Source organism: Mustela erminea, chromosome 1 (assembly GCF_009829155.1).
Source record: "Mustela erminea isolate mMusErm1 chromosome 1, mMusErm1.Pri, whole genome shotgun sequence".
NCBI classification, from domain to species: domain Eukaryota; kingdom Metazoa; phylum Chordata; class Mammalia; order Carnivora; family Mustelidae; genus Mustela; species Mustela erminea.
The window spans coordinates 8,634,831-8,652,295 of NC_045614.1; the positions used below are offsets into that span (position 1 = coordinate 8,634,831).

Here is a 17,465-nt window from a genome sequence, read left to right on the forward strand (position 1 = left end):
GGCTGCCGACCCTAGAGACCCCGAACGAAGGCTTGTTCCCACCCCGTGTTCCTCCAGGCTCCTATCGTATTGCAAACTGTGCCATTGCCGGGAGGGGAGCTCCTCCTGGGCGCGCGGACCCGGCTGCGGTTTCCATGGAAACTGCTGGCTCTGGATGTGCGAGGATAGCGAAGGGGACTGAGCCCTGGGAGATTTGGGGAGCTCGCGTGGGTGGCCCCAGCGGCCAGACTTGCTCATACCCGCCGACACTTCCATCCCTGGTTGGGATAACCCCTGGTCCAAAGTGTAAAATGAAGCCTAGCTCCGGCCCCGCCCCCACGGGCTGGTGAGGAGCCAAGGGACCAATCTGCGCGTGGCGCCACTGGGCTCCCTCGGGCACGTGCCGGGGCTCGCGGATGCGGTCCCCGGGGTCACGTGGCTGCAGCCACCAGGGCCCACGCAGCTTGCGCGCCACCTGGCGGCCGCCGGCTTCGTATCGCTCCCCGCTTCTCTTGCTAGCGACCAGGAGGCGGCGGCGACCTCAGCATCCTCCTCCGGGAAATGGGGCCAGGGCAGCCGCCCCGTCGCTGCCAACTTCCCTCCCCACCGCGGCTTCCTGTTCCAGGAACAAGCCGAGCCGTTCTACCTCAGGGCTTTGGCACTGGCTGTTCCTTCGCCCTAGGATTTGCCTCCTCCAGCTTTCTTCAGGGAAGGAACCTCTTTGTCATTCTGGTCTACACTCAAATGCCACCATCTCAGAAAGGACCGCCCTGACCACCGACTTAAACAGCCAGAAACTAACATCACTCTATTTCCTGCAGGGCGCTTGTCACAGCTGTAGACATCTTACTTAGGGATCTACTGAACATCTCCCCAACCGGTCTCTGAGCTCCCTGATGGTGGGGAATGTGTGTTCCGTGGGAAGAATTAGGAGTGAGCATGAGGATCCTGAGTCTTGGGAGATGTCCAGTGGCCTCCCAGGCTCCCAACCTCCCACCCGTGGGCCTGTGACAGGGAGTGTTAGGAGCTGCCAGGTCCAGATAGCTGAGGCCTAGCAGAAGCTGTCAAGAAAAGGGCATCTTCTGGCTTGTAGGGTCATCACCGCCTGGCTTGGCCTTGCTCTGGAAGGGATGAAGATAGAGACAAGGAGGGGCCCGCCCACCCCACTCCAATCATCCAGGCCTAGGGGAAGGGCGTCTCCTTTCTCGCTCTTTAATCTCGCTCTGCTCTCTGACACAGTTCTAGCAGTGCAAGCCCCAGGCACCACCTCCAGAGATAGAGTGGGGTTGAGGGGGGACCAGCCCCGGGGGGCCCAGCCCTGGGGCAGGGCAGGGGCGCCTCCTTCCGGCCGGCGGTCCGGGAGGCCCCCGCGGCTGTCCGGGCCCCGGCAAGCCCGGGCATCGTGTCCGAGCGGACAAATAAATAAGGGCGATCAGTGGTTGGATGGATCAGGCTGGCTTGTGGTCCGGGTGGCTTTTGAGCGTGTGAAACTTGACACTGTCCAGCTTCTCGAAGCGCTTCCCGCAGCGCTCGCACGTGAAGTTGTACTGCACCTCGGCCGTGTGCTTCTTCATGTGCCAGTTGAGCGACGCACGCTGTCGGCACTGGTAGCCACAGATCTCGCACCTGCCGGGAGCCGGCGGGCGACACCAGGGGCAGGGTCAGACTGAGGTGGGGCCGCAATGGGGGTGGGGCCCAAGCCACTAGGACCCACCCGGCCACCCGCCCCACCCCCAAACCGAGGGGTGGACCCGCCCTCTGCGGCTACAGGCCCAGGACCTCTCCTCTCCCCCCCAGCACCCCCATCAACCTCACGGGGAACCCTGTCACTCACTGCAGGGGCGTCTCGCCGGTGTGCGTGCGTCGGTGTACCTCTAGGTGGTTCTTCCTCTTGAAGGACTTGCCGCAGGTTTCGCAGGTGAATTCACGGACACCTGGGGGAGATGCGGGGCTGAGCGCGCGGCCGTCGGGGGCGGGGGCTGCGGGATGTCTCTGCCGCGCTGCCAAAACCGGCTTCCCTGGCGGGCTCCCGGCCCTCCGGGCGCAGGGACACCAGATCCCACAAACTCTGGGAGCCACTGCTGAATCTAATGACAAGGGCGGTTAATACCGAGGGCAGCTCACGACCCCGGATGAGGCTCAGAGGCTGTAGGGGAAGGCTCCGGGGCAGAGCTGAAATGTGAGCTCGGCTTCCCGAGCAAATTCCCGGCAAATTCAAAGGCCTACTGGTGCCACCTCCTGCCACAGATGGGAATGTGACAAGTGCAAACTGTCAAGCCAAAGTGGGTCTGAATTTGACCCCAATATTTGAACTTCGGGGTGACTTCACATAAAAATCCAAGGTTCCCACCTCTTGAAAAACCTGAAGCCGTGCCCTCCCGCTGGATAGAGGCACCACAGCTACCCACGGAGTCAGCAACCTGTGCGCAGGGGGTCAGTCCCAGGGAGGGGGACAGTCCTATGCCTGGGGACCCAGTGCTCCTTGAGGTTCCAGCCCGCATGCCCCCGCCCTAGATCCAAGGCCCATGACCCTATGCCCCTTGCTGCCAGCGCCACCGGGGGCCTGACCTGAATGGATGATCATGTGTCGCCGCAGGTGGTTGGATAAATAGAACTTCTTGCCACAGCCAGGGTGTGGACACACCTTGGTCTTCCCTTTCCGATGTACCAGATTGACATGGTTCTGCAGGCAAGAGGGGCAGGAGTGGGGCTGTGGGTGCCATGGGCCCACCTCCAGGGTTATCCACATGGGGACAGACAAGCGTAGCTGGGAGGCAGGCTGGGGCCAGGCTTTCTGGGGGCGCGAAGAGGGGGCCCCTTGCCATTGCCCTTGCAAGGGCCTCCTGGCTCTGAGCAAAGGCTCAGGGACACAACTGGGATCAGCCACAGCTTTCTTGGGCACCGCCGACAGCGAGGGCCTGGGCTGGGGCATCAGGCAGCCTCATCATAACCTTGCGTGCGGTGGGGCCCTGCTATTGGCCCGGTTTTATGGATGGGGAGATGAGGGTCCAGGAGCAGAGGGTTTGGCCCATGTCTCACGGGTGGGCAGTGGCAGGCCTGGCCTGGGTTCCAGGGCTCTCAGTCCCGAGGCAGGCTTTGCCATGGAGATGTGCTGTGCCCACAGTCCAGGCGGGCAGGCCCCTCAGTCATTATTTTGTTCTTTTATTCTTCCACTCACCAGCGCATCTGTAGCTCTAGGGCCCAGCGCTAGGCCTGGCACCCGATAGATGCTCAACACAATGCTAGAAAATGAGACCGGGCAAATTCAAAGGCCTACTGGTGCCACCTCCTGCCACAGATGGGAATGTGACAGGACAGTCTCTGCCCTTGGGGCATCCCATCCAGCCTCCTGGGGACAAACTACAGGGACGTCCTGATGGTGTGGTGACCTGGGGCTTGCAGACCCCACTAGACCTGGGGGGGATAGGGAGGACTTCCTGGTGGAGGTGCCTCCCGAGCCAAGTCCAGAGAAGAAGCATCCGGAGCCAAGACGGTGGCTGGGCCAAAAGGAGGCTGAGTCCAGGCTGACTAGAAGGCAGGACAAAGGCACTGGAGAGAGCAGGAAGGGGAGGCAGCGAGGTGACACCTGGCACCCTGTGGCCAAGGCAGGGTCAGTGAGAAGCTCCTGAGAGGTGGGCATGTGGGAAGCAGGCCAGTGGCACCCGGTGGGGCCATGAGGGACCATCTGTGAGCCACACTGCTCAGATGCCTGCACACAGGCAGCGGGAAAAGGAAGCAGGCCCTGCTCAGCCTGCTGGGCCAGTGGTCTCACCTGGAAACTGCTGAGGGCCACGTAGACCTGGCTGCAGCCCTCGTAGGGGCAGTGGAACATCTCCAGCAGACCGTCGGCGTCCATCACCCGAGTCCGCTTGCTCCGCCGCCTCCTGGAGGGGAAGGGGCCTGTGGCGTTAGGGCTGTCACATCAGGCTGGCTATGGGCCCGTGGCTTGCTCCTCGTCCCAGCCCCCCGCTACCCAGGCACCCACTTCTCAGGCTCCTTGGGGATCTCGTAGATGATGGCCGACATGTCACTGCCGTCCAGCTCCTCCCCGTCCACCTCTGCTTCCGGTTCCGTGCTCTCAGGTACCGTGGCCGCCAGCTCCGCCAGCTCCGGGGCCACAGGCTCCTCCTTCTCCTCCTTCTTAAGCACGTACAAGTCCTCCTTCTCTACGGGGGCGGACACGGGGCGGGTGTCCGTGGGGGGTACTTGCGTGGTGGAGTTGGATCCAGGGCCACCCCTCCCTCCCTTCACCCCAACCCCTGCCAGAGACCCCAGCAGCCCTCCCTGGACCGGCACGGCCCCCCTCCTGGCCCCGCCAGACCTTTCTTGGTCTCGATGCCTGCCAAGGCGGCAGGGTCTGTGGTGCTGGGCTGGCTGCCCTCGGGCTCCGTCTGGGTGTAGGCCGCCACGCCCTCCATCACCGCGCAGGGCACCTCATCCCCCAGACCCCCAGTGGGGGCACCGCTGCCTGCTGCCACGTTGAGGTGGATGCCCTCAGCTGTGAGGGCATCGTAGCCGGGGCCGGCGATGATGATCACCTGCGAGCCAGGCACCATGCCCGGCATGGGACAGCTGGCTACCACCTCGCCCAGGGCCTCCTGGGGCATGTTCTCAAAGAGGGTGCCAGGACCCGGGCCCACTTGTACGGGCACCGGCACGCACACCACCGTCTCCAGGGCCTCAGGCCCGCTGCCTGCTGGGTTGGGGCACAGTGGGGTGCCCTGCTCAGCCAGGCTCTCCACGTGGTGGACGTCGAAGGGGATGTGCACGCCTTCCTGCGTGATGAGCCCGCTGCTGCCTGCCGGGCTGGTGGGGGTGACTGCCGCCGCTGCCGCCACCTTGGCCGGCTGGCCCTCAGGGGGCTCCTCGGAGTCGGAGCCCGAGCCAGAGCTGGACGAGTCGGAGCTGCCAGCCGCCAGGCCATTGCCCACTGTGGTGACAGAGGAAAGGGGACGGTCACGATAGCAACAGTGACGGCAACAGTATCTGTTGGGCTTGCTGGGGGCTGGGCACGGCGACCCCCTCAGAGCCACAAACCCCTCTCATTTCTCAGTCCCCCTTGTGTCCCAACCACCCCTGCTCCTCAGAGACGCTCTCCTCCCTCAGCCTCAGACCCGAATTCTGGGTTTCTGGCCCCTCTCTGGTGGCCCTATGGGGTCAGACTTGGGTTGAGTCTCCCCACCCCCCCGCCCCCACTAATCATGTGTCTTTGGTGACCAGCCCCCCTCCTGAAGCTGTCTAGGGGTCCCTGCCTGAGTCACCGAGATTAGCACAGACTCAGGTGTGTTCCAAAGGGGCCCCTTATGAAAGGGGCTCGTGACGAACAAGGAAGAACATTCCCATCACTCGGGAAATTCCAAGGGTTTTAGGAGCTCTGTGCCAGGAACCAGGGAGAGAGGTCAAATGCGGATTTTCATTACACTGCCCTTACCCATACCCCATGTCTCCATGTGGACAGCTTCGGCCTGGACCTCCTGTGGGGCTGGGGACTCTTACCTCCCACTGCCTCTTCTGCTGTCCCCCGGGGGGGAGGGGGAGTCTCACAGCCACCTGAGAGTCCACTCAGTAATTCTGGGCTCTGAATCTTCCCTAAGAAAAAGCCCACACCCTTCGCAGACATCCCTCTCAGGGGTTGATGGCGGCTCTGTCCTTCCAGGCGCTCAGGCCAAGCCAAGTCCGAGGGCTGCCCTTGACTTCTCTTTCTCTCACAGCCACTTTCAGTTTGTCAGTAAACCCCACTGGCACTACATCCTCGTATTTAGGGATACTAGGCAGGCTCTGGCCTCAGGCCCTTTGCACTTGCTGTTTGCTCTGCCTGAACACTCTTCTCTCAGACACCTACAGGGGCCTTCTCCCTCACCTCCATCAGACCCTTTCCTGAAATGCTGTTCATTCACGGAAGCCTCTGACTGTCTTATCTCCGGTAGCATTCTTTCTCTCCCCGATTTTCCTCCGAAATACCACTCTCCGCTATTCTCTAGATTTTAATTGTTTATCTTGTTTCTTCTCTGCTTCCCCTCAAGATCATAAGCTCCACAAGGATGGGGGGGGGGGGCCCTAGGCACAGGCCCCAGGGCCCAGAAGGCCGCCTGGTGCACACTGAGCACACGGTTGTAAAAACGAATGAATCTCAGCCTGATGTTGTGATGGAGGTCAAGGAGACCCACATTTCGCCCAGGCTATTTCATGCTAAAGTCCACTCATGGAGAGAAAAGGGGACAGAAAAATCAAGGGCTGACCCTCGGTTACACACGCATGACAGACTCAGGGCACAGTGTCTGGGGACCGCGCGTCCTACCCTCCCAGAAGGTCACATGGGGCATACAGACTCTGGGGCCAGACTTCGGGGCTGGGATCTTGGTGCTCCCCCTACCCGCTGTGTGATGTGGGGGCCTTACGTAACCTCTCTGGGCCTGAGGATAAGTTGGTACCTTCCCCAGGGGCTGTTTGGAGTAATGAGGAAATATGTGTAAAGGGCCTAGGACAGTACCAGGCTCTGAGTAAGCACCCTACCAATGTTTTCTATTATTCTTCTTATCGTAATGCCCTATCCCTGACTCAAGGCCCCCAGATGGCAGCAGGGGTGGGGTAGGGGAATCGGCCCCTCCTTGCAACACCCTGTAATCTGCAGGGTGAGTTGAGTCCCTGGGCTCCACCGTGAAGCAGGGGGCAGTCACCCAGTGAGCTGCAGGGGGGACAGCCTAGGGGTTCGCCTGCCTCCCCAGCTGTAGCTTCGGACTGTGAGGGGTCAGACTGCGCTTCTTACTGGGTGATCATGGCCTGAATCACAGAAATAGCCTCTCACAGTGCCGGCAGGAGGTGCGCCTACTTAGTGAGAAGCAGGTACCCCAGGCAGAGAGCTGGTAAGGGAGCTGCTGAGGGAACCGGACTGGGACAGGGGACACAGCCCCTCCCCCTCCCGGCAGCCGCAGCGGAACCCCCCGACTGTAGATCCCAGCATTCGCTCCTGAGAGCCAGATGCCCCAGCCACTGGTGTCACAATTGAGTGGGGGTCCAAGGGGGCTCCTCTGGGTGCCATCCCCAGCCCAGCGGACCCATCACCAGGAGGTTCAGTCACAGTTTGTCCCCGGGCCTTGGTTTTCCCTACTGTAGCCAAGGGGCGCTGACGGAAGAGCTATAGGGAAGACTCAGGTGGGTTGAGTTGGTGGAGGGGGGTGGTACCTGGAGCCGGGAGAGGACAGCCGAGGGGCCGCCCACGCGGAGGGCTCTGGCTGACACAAATGGGATGGCCGTTGGCCGGGGGGCCCACCTGGAACAGCTCTCGCCCACGGCTTCCCCTCGGCCAGCTGGGATGCCACCTGCTCTGTGATTCCTGCCAGCGCAGGCTCAGCCCTGGCAACTGACCTCACCCTCGGCCCCGGCAGGGCACCTGGCAGCGGCCCCGTTGCTCCTTCTCGCAGCTGAAGCCGAGATCCTGAGGCCACCCGCTGCGCCTCCTCTGCTCCCCCACCAGGGCCAACTGGGCCTCGGGACCTGAGTCCCTCCTGGTCCGGCTGCTTGCTCAGGATATGTGACCCACATGGGGTGGCAGACGAGGGGCAGGGGCAGAGCAGGGAGAGACGGACTGGGGGGGGGGGGAAGGGAGTGGAGTGTGGGGGAGACCGGTGGGGGCAGGGAGAAGGCAGGAGACAGAAGGCAGAGGATGGAACAGAAGAGTGAGCAGGGGCGGGGACACGAAAGAGAGCTCACGAACAGAGAATGGGGAGGAAGGAGGAGCGCAGGGCAGAGAGGGGAAGAGGATGAGGCTGGAGACAGCCCAGACCTGAAAGGGAAAGGGCCAGGGAAAACAGAGGAGGAGGCAGAGGCCAGGAGAGCTGCGGAGCCTGAGGACACCCAGCACCCACCCCTCCCTCCGGAGCCAGGTTTCCTGACCTCCAGCCCGGCTGGCCTCGGGCACAGGTGGGCCAAGCTGTCACAGCTGTCCCTCTGGGAAATGGGGGCCACTGCCTCTCAGCCCCAGAAGGACTTGGAAGATGGCAGGCCAGCCTGCGGGGCCGGGGCGCCGTCCCTGGCCCAGCCAGCGCCGGCCTCCTCCCTCAACTGCTTCCAGGCCGACGAGATCACGAGGGCAGGGAGTCCCGGGCCACGCGGCCCCAGAGGAGCCGTGGAGCCCTCGCCCCTCGGACCCACCTTTGTCACTGTCGGGGTCTGACTCGCTGAGGGGCTTCAGGGGCGAGTGCAGGTCCTGGAAGTAGCGGTGGCCGGCCTCGCACTGCCACACGGCCGTGGTGTACAGGCCAAAGGTGGGGTCCAGCTCGGCCAGGTGCGGCTCGTACGGGCAGCGGTGCTTGTGGTCCTCATACCAGATCACCACGTTCTTTAGGCAGTTCACGTTGCGTCGCCTCCCTGCACACACACAGGGCGGGGCGCGGGGTCAGGGACAGTGATCGCCAGCCCCCCGCCCGCCCATCCAGAGCCCCAGGATGCCCTGGCCTTCTGGCTCCCCGGGCGGTGAGACACCTTCCTGCACCCTGTCCAGGCCTGTCCCCCATCTGCAGATGAAGAAACAGGCTCTGCGAGGTGAGGTCTGCGCTGGTGAGAATGGAGACAGGCCACAGGGTCCTCACTGATAAGGGAAACCACATGAACTGTGGAGCCCGGCGTGTGATAGGTGGTCAGCGGCTGCTTGCTATGAAGAGACTCTGGCCTGGACCCGCTGAGTCCCCTCTGCCCGCATCTCTCTGCTCCTACATTTGTCCCACTACCAGTCTACTCGGTCTGCAGCAGAGGGCACCTGCTGCAAACGCTTGAGTCTGGTCATGCCCTCCTCAGCCCAGAAGCCACCAGGGCTCCTACCTGGCTGGGGGTAAAAGGCAAAGTCCTCCCCAGAGCCACCAAGCCCTGCTCTGCCTTTCTCCTTGATCACTGCATCCCAGCCTCATGGCTTCCTCCCAGGTATTGCCCTGCCTCAGGGCCTTTGCGCGGACTGTGTCTCCTTCCAGATGATGGCTTTGCCTTTTCCCCTTCACTCAGGTCTTTCCTTCAGTCTCCTGTCCCCTCCCCAGTGTCCTTCTAGCTGACCTGACTTGCTCTTCTTTTTTTTTTCCAGGTAGTACCCAGATCCCATCTGTGTTTCTGTCTTCCCTGCTAGAGTGCCAGCTCCCCAAGGGCGGGGACACCTGTCTGCTGGTCCTCTTGTGTCCCCAGTGCCCATGCAGGGCCTGGCAGGATGGCTTGCTGGATGAGTTGATGCTTCAAGGAGGTGGGCCCAGTGGAGCCTGACTGCGGGGTTCAAACTCTGACTGCCACTTTGTAGCCGGGTGGATCCAGCTTCTCTGAACCTCAGCTGCCTCCTCTGGGCCGGGGGCGAGTAACCGTCCCCACTCCTTGTGGGCTGCCAGAGGGGAGGCAGGGAAGACAAGGACAGGGCATGGGACAGGGCTGGGTACACTCTGAGTGCTCAAGAAATGGAACCTGTCATTTGTCTAATGATGCTGGTCTTGCAGCCAAAGGGGAGGAAGCCGTCCTCCCCATCTTCCAGCTTGGGAGATGAGGAGGGTGCCCAGAAGGGTCCTGGGGCCTAGGGATGTTGTCTGGGGACTTCAGCTCTGGGATGACCGTGGGGACAAGAGGGACCCCGCCCCTAGCCGCCCCTCCAGACCGCACTTGTCTCCTTATCTCCCTCCTCACCCCTTTGGGACTTGGGAGGCCACAGGTTTAGCTCGGCCCTTGCTTCTGACAACTGTGAGAAGGGGCGGGACTCACGGCCACCCGATGGCTGTTCTCAGACTGCTGGCCCTCACCCTGCTGGACAAGGCCTGAGACCCACAGAGCTGGGGCTCAGAGGTTGCAGCCCGGGGGTAGGAGGGACGTGTGGCAGGCCTCCACTCCGACTGCTCGCGCCCTGATCCTCTCAGCTTGGCACGTGACGTGCTCTTAAGGCCCCCACACAAGCTGTTCCCTCTGCCCTGTCCAGCTCTTCCCTGGGTGACTCCCACGCATCAGGCAGGACAGTGCAGGAGCTAAGGGGACGGCTCGGGTGACATGGGTGTGTGCTCTGGCCTGGCCCCTTGTCAGCTGTGCAGTGTGGGGTGGGGACTTGGCCTTTTATGTATGAGATGGGGGGGTGGGGTACCCCCACTGGGCATAGCACAGGTGCCAGTCCCCTTCCTGCCCCCGTCCCCAAGCTCTCCGCAGGCCCAGCTGGGTCAGGCCCTTTCTCTGGGCCCCCAGTGACCCTACTTCCCTGCCACAGCCCTGCTGGGCCTGTCCCTTGTCTTCCCCTGAGACCATGGGCTCTGGGAGGGCAGGGCTGCGTCTGGGCCGGTCCCTCAGCACTGTCCCGTGCAGGCGCTCCACAGATGGGGCCTGACAATGACTGAGGGAACGAACAACAAAGCCACTTGCTCCCAACACCCATCCCCTCCCTGCTGGCTGCACCCCCACTTACTTTTCTTCCGCTTTGGCTTTTTGGGGACCTGCTCCCAAGGCTTCCTGTAAGAGAGAGAGGCAGGGGAAGTGAACACAGGGCATGGCTGACGCTGAGCCAGTGACGGCACCCTGCTCCAAGGCCGAATTGTAGCTGTTGTCCTGTTTCCCCGGGGTCTGCAGTGGCCTCTCTCCTCCACGGACACCAGCCCTGGGACTGTGGTCTAGCATCGCCATCCATTTCACCAAGTGGGAAAATGAGGCTGAGCAGTGAGGCTGCCTGCCCAGGGGCCTGTGGCCAGGGAGTGGAGAACTCAGAAAAGAGTAACAGAAAGTCAGTGTGGCAGGCAGAATTCTACACTGGCCCCACGATTCCTACCCCCGGGTCACACACTGTAATCCTCTCCTCATGAGTGGGGCGGCCTGACAATATGCTGGGATACCACTCCTGTGCCTAGGTGACTTGGAATGAATCGGGAGGCAGCTTTCCAAGGTGGGCCTGGCCTAATCAGGGGAGCCCTTGAGTATGAGGATAGGAATGGCCTATGAGGGGCTGGGACCTGAAAACGGCCTCTGGGAGCTGACAGCAATCCTGGTAGACGGCCTCAAGGCTGTGGGGACCTCAGCTGTACAATGCAGGGGGGAATGAATTCTGCCAACGCTCCGAGGGAGTCTGGAAGCCACTCCTTCCCTAGCTGAGCCTCCGGATGAAGATGCGGCCAGCTGAAAGCCTTGTTTCAGCCCTGTGAGACCTTGAGCAAAAGATCCAGCCTACACATGCTAGAGTCCTGACCCACAGAAATGTGAGATAATTCGTGTGGTTTTAAGCCACTAGGTCCGTGGTCATTTATTCCGTAACAAAAGGACATTCATGGAGTTGGCCCTATCCAGGGCCCAGCAGCTCCCGCCCCGCAGGCTGGCTGAGATCCCTGCAGAGACCGTCAGGCCAAGCCAGGAGGGCTGGCCCTGCTAAAGACCCTGCCCCTGGCCCTAACTGCAGGCTCTGTGTGGGCCCCCACCCAAGGTGCTGCCCCCTCCATCAGTGCTGTCCCTGCAGCCAGCTCGGGCCCACATGCTCTGGTCACCATGTCACCAGCTTCTGGGGCCTTCCCCACTTTGGCCGGAGTGTGACACCCTGACCATGTGCTGCCATGACCGAGGCCTAAGCATTGGGGGCCCGCCAAGGATTCCCACCCCCCAGATGGCCACCAGAACCACTAGGTGGGATCCTGACCCCGTACTGTGGCCCAGCACTGGCTCTACGTGTGCTGAGGGCAGGTGTTTTGGAGTTAGTCCTCCCGCATCCGCTTGGGCTCCCTCTGCCTTCCTGACACCACGCTTCTGGATCTGCCCACCTGCTCTGGCTTCTCCCTCATCCTTCCTTTTTTTTTAAAAAAAAATAAAATAAAATTTATTTATTTAAGTAATCTCTACACCGGGGTACCTGGGTGGCTCCGTGGGTTAAGCGTCTGACTCTGGATCTCAGCTCTGGACTCAGGGGTATGAGATCGCTCAGCAGGGAGTCTGCTTAAGATTCTCTGTCTCCTCCTTCTGCCCCTCCCCCCACTTGCACTCTCTTTCTCTCTCGCCCTCAAATAAATAAAAAAATCTTAAAAAAATAAATAAGTAATCTCTGCACCCAACGTGGGGCTTGAACTCATGAGCCCGAGATGAAAGGTCGCGTGCTCTTCCAACTGAACCAGCCAGATGCCCCTCATCCTTCCTTTTCTACGCTGCAGCAGGAGGCCCTGAGACCCTGGGTGACCTTGTCTCCCCATGCCTCAGTTCCCCATCTGTAGCGTGGGATCATAACCATCCCTTTCTTGTGGGCTGGCATGAGGTTATACGCACTGCAAGAGCTTAGCGTGGCCCCGGGGACTAAGTAACTGCTCAGCAAGTGGTAGAGATGATCACTGCCATTACTGATGTTCTCACAGAGCCCGGCCCTGGAACGCTGGCCTCCCCGCTATGGCCCAGACCGTGCTTTCCACACAAATCACCCTGACAGGCAGTCCAGGGGCTTGTCAGGTGAAGCTGACAAGCTTCACCATCTACCCCACCTGTCCAGGCTGACCACACCTGTCCTGGGATTGCACCCCGAGTCTGGTCCCAAGACAGTTCCCCTGGCTCCTCTGCCCCTGGCTCTGCCCTCGTCCAGGTCTCCGGCCGCCCCCATCCCAGATGCTTCCATACCCGCCCACAGCTCTCTCCTTCCCTCAGAGGGGCAGGCTGGCCAAGTGCAAACACCCGCGGCCGCCTCTGTGCGCTCAGACCCTTGCCATGACTGGGAACGGCGCTTGGTGCTGGGGACAGGCTGGGTGCCTCAGATCCAAGTTCAAGTCTCTTCTCCGCTCTTGACTAGCTGTGTGACCTTGAGCAGGTCTTGTCCCCTCTGAGCCTCAGTGTCCTCACCTGCGAAGTGGGGAAGACAGCGGTGCCTCCCACACGGAGTCGCTGTGGCGATTAAACAAGGCCAGACCTCAAACCGCCTTCCCTCCCCCTGTCCACTTCTCCGGGCTCCAGCCCTTACACATCACCCTGTTGGAGGGCAGCAGCTTCTGGGGCTTCCTTGGGGCTCTGCTTTCCCCGCAGTGGCCAGCCCCCAAAGGGTGCCCAACAGCTCTCCTTCGCTCGCCTCTGCCATTTGCTTTCATGCTCGACTCCCTCATCCCCGCCAAGTGTCCCAACACACCACCAGTCCTACACTGGATTTAAATAATCTGGAGCCCCTTCCCTGCCAAGTCCTGCTCATTCCTCTCCCCACTCCCCCGGAGCTGTCTATACGTGTGGGCAGTCTCCCTGTCTTCTCCTGCGTCCCTCCTGAGCCCCTCGAGTCAGGGTCTTCTCCACCACAAACTGTCCCGTTCCAGACCCTGGGGGTGGCTGCCTCCCTCGGCCCAGCAGTGTCAGACCGCAAGTCCTTCCCTCGGCCTCCAGGACGCTGGCCCAGAAAGTTCTGCACCAGCCTCCTGGCTGCTGCTTCTCCCTTGTCTCCCTGACTTCTCTGATCACAGAGAGCGAGTGCCGGGCTCAGACCTGTGTGTGTACCTGCGCCCCCTTAGCAACCTCTGGCACTGTACCATCACTGGCCTGGTGACCCCCAAACCCGGATCTCCCACCGGGCCCTCTCCTGACCACACCGCCACCAGCATGCCTCCCCAGCACTACACGTAGGGGTTTCTCAGACATCACACACGTGAGCTGTTGTATTGTCCCCTGACCTGTCCCTTCTCTGTTACCGGCCCCTGCAACCTTCCAGGTGCTCAAGCCCAAACCTGGGGGTCATCGTTTCTCATATCCACACCCAACAGCAAACCCTGCTGGCCCTGATTTCAGCCACTTCTCCCCACTTCTGCACGGCCCCGCCTCACTCACCTGGACCGGTGCGGTCAGCTCCCTCCCCGTCTGCCAGCTCTGGCCCTCCCCTCCCAGAGCCTCAACATCGGAGTCCGTGTGCTTCTTCTGATTTTCTTGTTAACATTGTAAGATGTAAAAGGAAAAACTCAAACACATACAAAACTAGAGAGAAGAGTGAACCTCCTAGAGACCATCACCAGCATCAAAGACTGCCAGCTCTTAGTCAACCTTGTTTCAGGGCAACCCTCACCCAATCCTCCTGCCACGCATACCCTGGAGAGTGCTTCTGTTAAAATATAAGCCAGGTATGGGACCTCTCTGTCTGAAATTCTGTACTTAAAAAAAGCAAAGAAAAAAAATCCTATCAGGCCTCCCACTTAACTGGGAGGAAAAACCAGAGTCCTCCATGCAGTCTGTGAGTTCCTGTCACCTTCCTGTCCTCGTCTTTTCCCACTCTTCATCCTTTCACTGTGCTCCCGCCACATGGGTCTCCTCACTGCCTCATGTACACACCAGGCTGGGCTCTGCCTCAGGGCCTTTGCACCTGCCACTCCTTCTTCCTCAAACACTCTTCCTGCAGTTATCTGCATGGCTTTCCCCACCTCCTTCAGGTCTGTACCCCGGATGCTATCCTCTCACTGCAGCCCACCCTAACACCCTATTTAAACCTCCAGCACCCCCTCCTGATTCCTCTTTCCCTATTTCACTTTTTTTCTTTACATAGCCCCATCAAATCTCTCACATGTAATTTATTCATGATCATAAATAATAGTAAATGTAAAGTAATACAGCGGACAAGCCTTTGCACAGTGGACAAGCCTCCACCCTCTGGCCTCTAAAATGGCGACTCCGTAAGTCAGTGACTTTCTGTGCTGTTTCCTGCTGCACCGTCAGCACTCACGCCAGTGCCTGGCACACAGTGGGTGCTGATGAAGCGTTCCCTAAACAAACGGGTACCGGAAACCCTACTATTGGCCATTGTTTCCCTTTTCCCACTGGCTGCTAGGATGCTTCTGAGGCAAATTTATGGCCCATTCTCTGTTCCCACGTCGTCATGCTTCTGAGGCAAATTTATGGCCCATTCTCTGTTCCCACGTCGTCATGTCTTTCGAACCCCTCTGGTTGGGTTTTTAATTTACTATGCCACAAAACTGCCCTTGCCATGTCCCCTGTGACTTATGTTTCAATCAAATAGCACAGATCCTGGCCCCACCGTGTCCCTCCTTTTCCTTTATCTTTTCTTTTTAAGTTTTATTTATTTATTTGACAGAGATGCAGGCACAAGCAGTGGGGAGGGGTAGAGGCAGAGGGAGAGGCAGGCTCCCCGCCAAGCAGAGAGCTCGAGGCAGGCCTGATCCTGGGACCCCGAGATGACAACCGGAGCCTAAGGCAGAGGCCCAACTTACTGAGCCACCCAGCACCTCTCCTTTCTCTTTTCATCCCACTTTTCATTTCTGTCTTCTGGTCCAAGTTGCACATAGTCTTGAACTGAAATCTTCCAGGGACAAGACAGGTACAAATAATTGAACAGTTGAAATAAATGACCCCCTATCTCTGGTCATGTCCATTTACCACCGAGACCCCTCATTCAGGGTTTGTATTTTCCTGACTACCCATGTGTCCTGGGGCCCAGTTATTGCCATGTATGGCCTGGGCTGTCTCAGTGTCCTGGCCCCAGTCTTGCAGGACTACACAAACTGAGCTTCTGAAAGTACCACTTTCAGGAGCAACTGGGTGGCTCAGTGGGTTAAGCCTCTACCTTTGGCTCAGGTCATGGTCTCAGAGTCCTTGATCGAGCCCCGCATCAGGCTCTCTGCTCGGCGGGGAGCCTGCTTCCCCTCTTCTTTGTTAAATATATATATATATATATATATTTTTTAATGAAAATACCACTTTCAGCTTAGGAACCTCCAGGAGCTCCCTCTGGCCAGTGGTTCTTAACTCCAGCTGCACATAATGTCTCCCTGGCAGCTTTGCAGAAAAAAAGCAAAGGTCTGCAACTCTACCCAGATTAACTGAATCAGTAACTCCACTAATGTGTGTGGGGGGGTGTCTGGGTGGCTCAATCAGTTAGGTGTGGGACTACTGATTTCAGCTCAGGTCATGATCTCAGGGCTGTAAGACAGAGCCCCGTGACAGGTTCCACGCTGCACTGGGTGTGGAGTCTGCTTAAGATTCTTTCTCCTTCTCACTCTGCTCTCCCTTCACCCTCCACCATCCCCACTTGCGCTGTCTAGAAAAAAGAAAAGAAACTCCAATAATGGAACACTAACTTGAGTTTTTTAAATGCCCAGCATTTCCTGATTTACTCTTGGGCAAATAAGCCAGCCTGCCACCGCAGGGAGGTGGTAGTGCAATTCAGAAGGATCTGGTTGATCCTTGACCCTTAGAATCTCCCCCCAGAGGAATATGCCAATGTGCAATGTGTGCAAATAAAAACCAGGGCACAAGGAGGATACTGTCGCAGCATTGCGACAGAGAACAAATATCATCATTACAACTAATACTTGGAGAGCTCAACTCGTGCCAACCACGTTCTAAGCCTTCTGCTGTATTTTAACTCATTTAATTGTCACGCCAACCTATTAGGCAGGAAGGAAGAATTGCATCCACATTCCTCATTCTCAAGACTGAGACTCTTGCAAAGGCCTGCCTTCTACCCGAGCAGCTAACTTGGGACTTCCTCTTCACCTGAGTCTCCATGGGCTAAGGTGTTCCCCAGGAGCCAAGAGGTTTAAAGGAACGCGATCTGGATCGAGAGGAGTCTTTCTATGTCTGAGGTGAAGGGTCGTGGGAATGGGGAGGCACAGAACCCCAGATGGAGTGCCAGAACCTCATGAGGGACAGGGCTGCGTTGTCCAGTGTATCCAGTCACAGCCCCAGCCTGCACAGTAGGGGTTTTAGAAGATGAGGCATTTGAGATCCCAAGGCCCAGCAGGGAAGAAGGGACGTTAAGGCCTCAGGAGGCGGGGCCGCCCCTCCAGGGACTAGGTAGTTAGAATGCTTGGAGGTGGGGCCGGCACTAGGATTGGGCAGCCAGAAATCTGGTGGGCGGGGAAAAGTACTAAGAGGCGGGTCGAGAGGCTGGGCGCATCCTAGGATTGGACAGTTGGAAAGCCGGGAGGCGGGGCCGCGAGCCAGGCGCGTCCCAGGACCGGCGGTAGGAGACCCCGGCCGGCGGCCCAGCCACTGGGCGGGGCTCACAGGTGCCGGGGGCGGGGCCGTGGGCAGAGGGGGCGGGACCAGGTTTGGCAGGGATGGGGGCGTCTCCTCCCTCGCTCTCTCCCTCCCTCCCTCTGGCCGGGCCCCCTCACCCGTGGCGGCCGCTACGCTGGCCGCGCTCCAGCGAGATGAGATAGGCTGCGAGCTTGGCGTCGCTCCAGCCGCTGCGGCGCCGCAGGTCCACCCAGGGCCCGTGCGCCTCGCCCAGGTACACACGCCGCACGTCGTACTTCTTCCGGGACTCGAGCCGCCGCCGGGCTCGGTCGGACTCCGTGAGCCGCGGCCGACCCCGCGCCTTGCGGCCCGCCGCGCCCTCCTCGGCCGCCGCCTCCCCGCCTGCGCCCGCCTCAGCCTCCGCCTCCGCCTCGGGCTCCGGCACCCGCTCCGCCATCCCCCCCTCCCTGGTTACCAACCTCCCCCGTTGTTAGGAGCCCGGCCGGAAGTGGCGCGCATCTTCCGCGCCGACGGGAAATTTCTCACGGACTTTCACTGCCCCAAGGCGCCAAGAGGAGACCGAG

At 59.9% G+C, this 17,465-nt stretch overlaps 1 protein-coding gene across 1 annotated transcript; it reads right to left on the reverse strand.

Annotated features, from left to right (window-relative positions):
- Positions 1-1,167: 1,167 nt before the first annotated feature.
- On the reverse strand, positions 1,168-17,395 carry ZNF653 (zinc finger protein 653). The gene is made up of 9 exons (XM_032311871.1): positions 17,040-17,395; positions 10,391-10,434; positions 8,131-8,346; positions 4,301-4,909; positions 3,965-4,145; positions 3,752-3,863; positions 2,548-2,662; positions 1,814-1,913; positions 1,168-1,605 (listed from the first exon to the last, which is right to left on the reverse strand). Exons 1-9 carry the CDS (start codon positions 17,336-17,338, stop codon positions 1,428-1,430), a joined length of 1,854 nt encoding a protein of 617 aa, XP_032167762.1. The 5' UTR covers positions 17,339-17,395; the 3' UTR covers positions 1,168-1,427.
- Positions 17,396-17,465: the final 70 nt, after the last annotated feature.

Excerpts from the sequence above, each read along its gene's own strand:
- ZNF653 (XM_032311871.1), bottom strand. The coding sequence starts at position 17,338 with ATGGCGGAGCGGGTGCCGGAGCCCGAGGCGGAGGCGGAGGCTGAGGCG. Across the intron at positions 4,910-8,130 it reads AGACCCCGACAGTGACAAAG|TGGGCAATGGCCTGGCGGCT; the intron begins GTGGGTCCGAGG and ends CTGTCACCACAG. Across the intron at positions 2,663-3,751 it reads TGGCCCTCAGCAGTTTCCAG|AACCATGTCAATCTGGTACA; the intron begins GTGAGACCACTG and ends TCTTGCCTGCAG.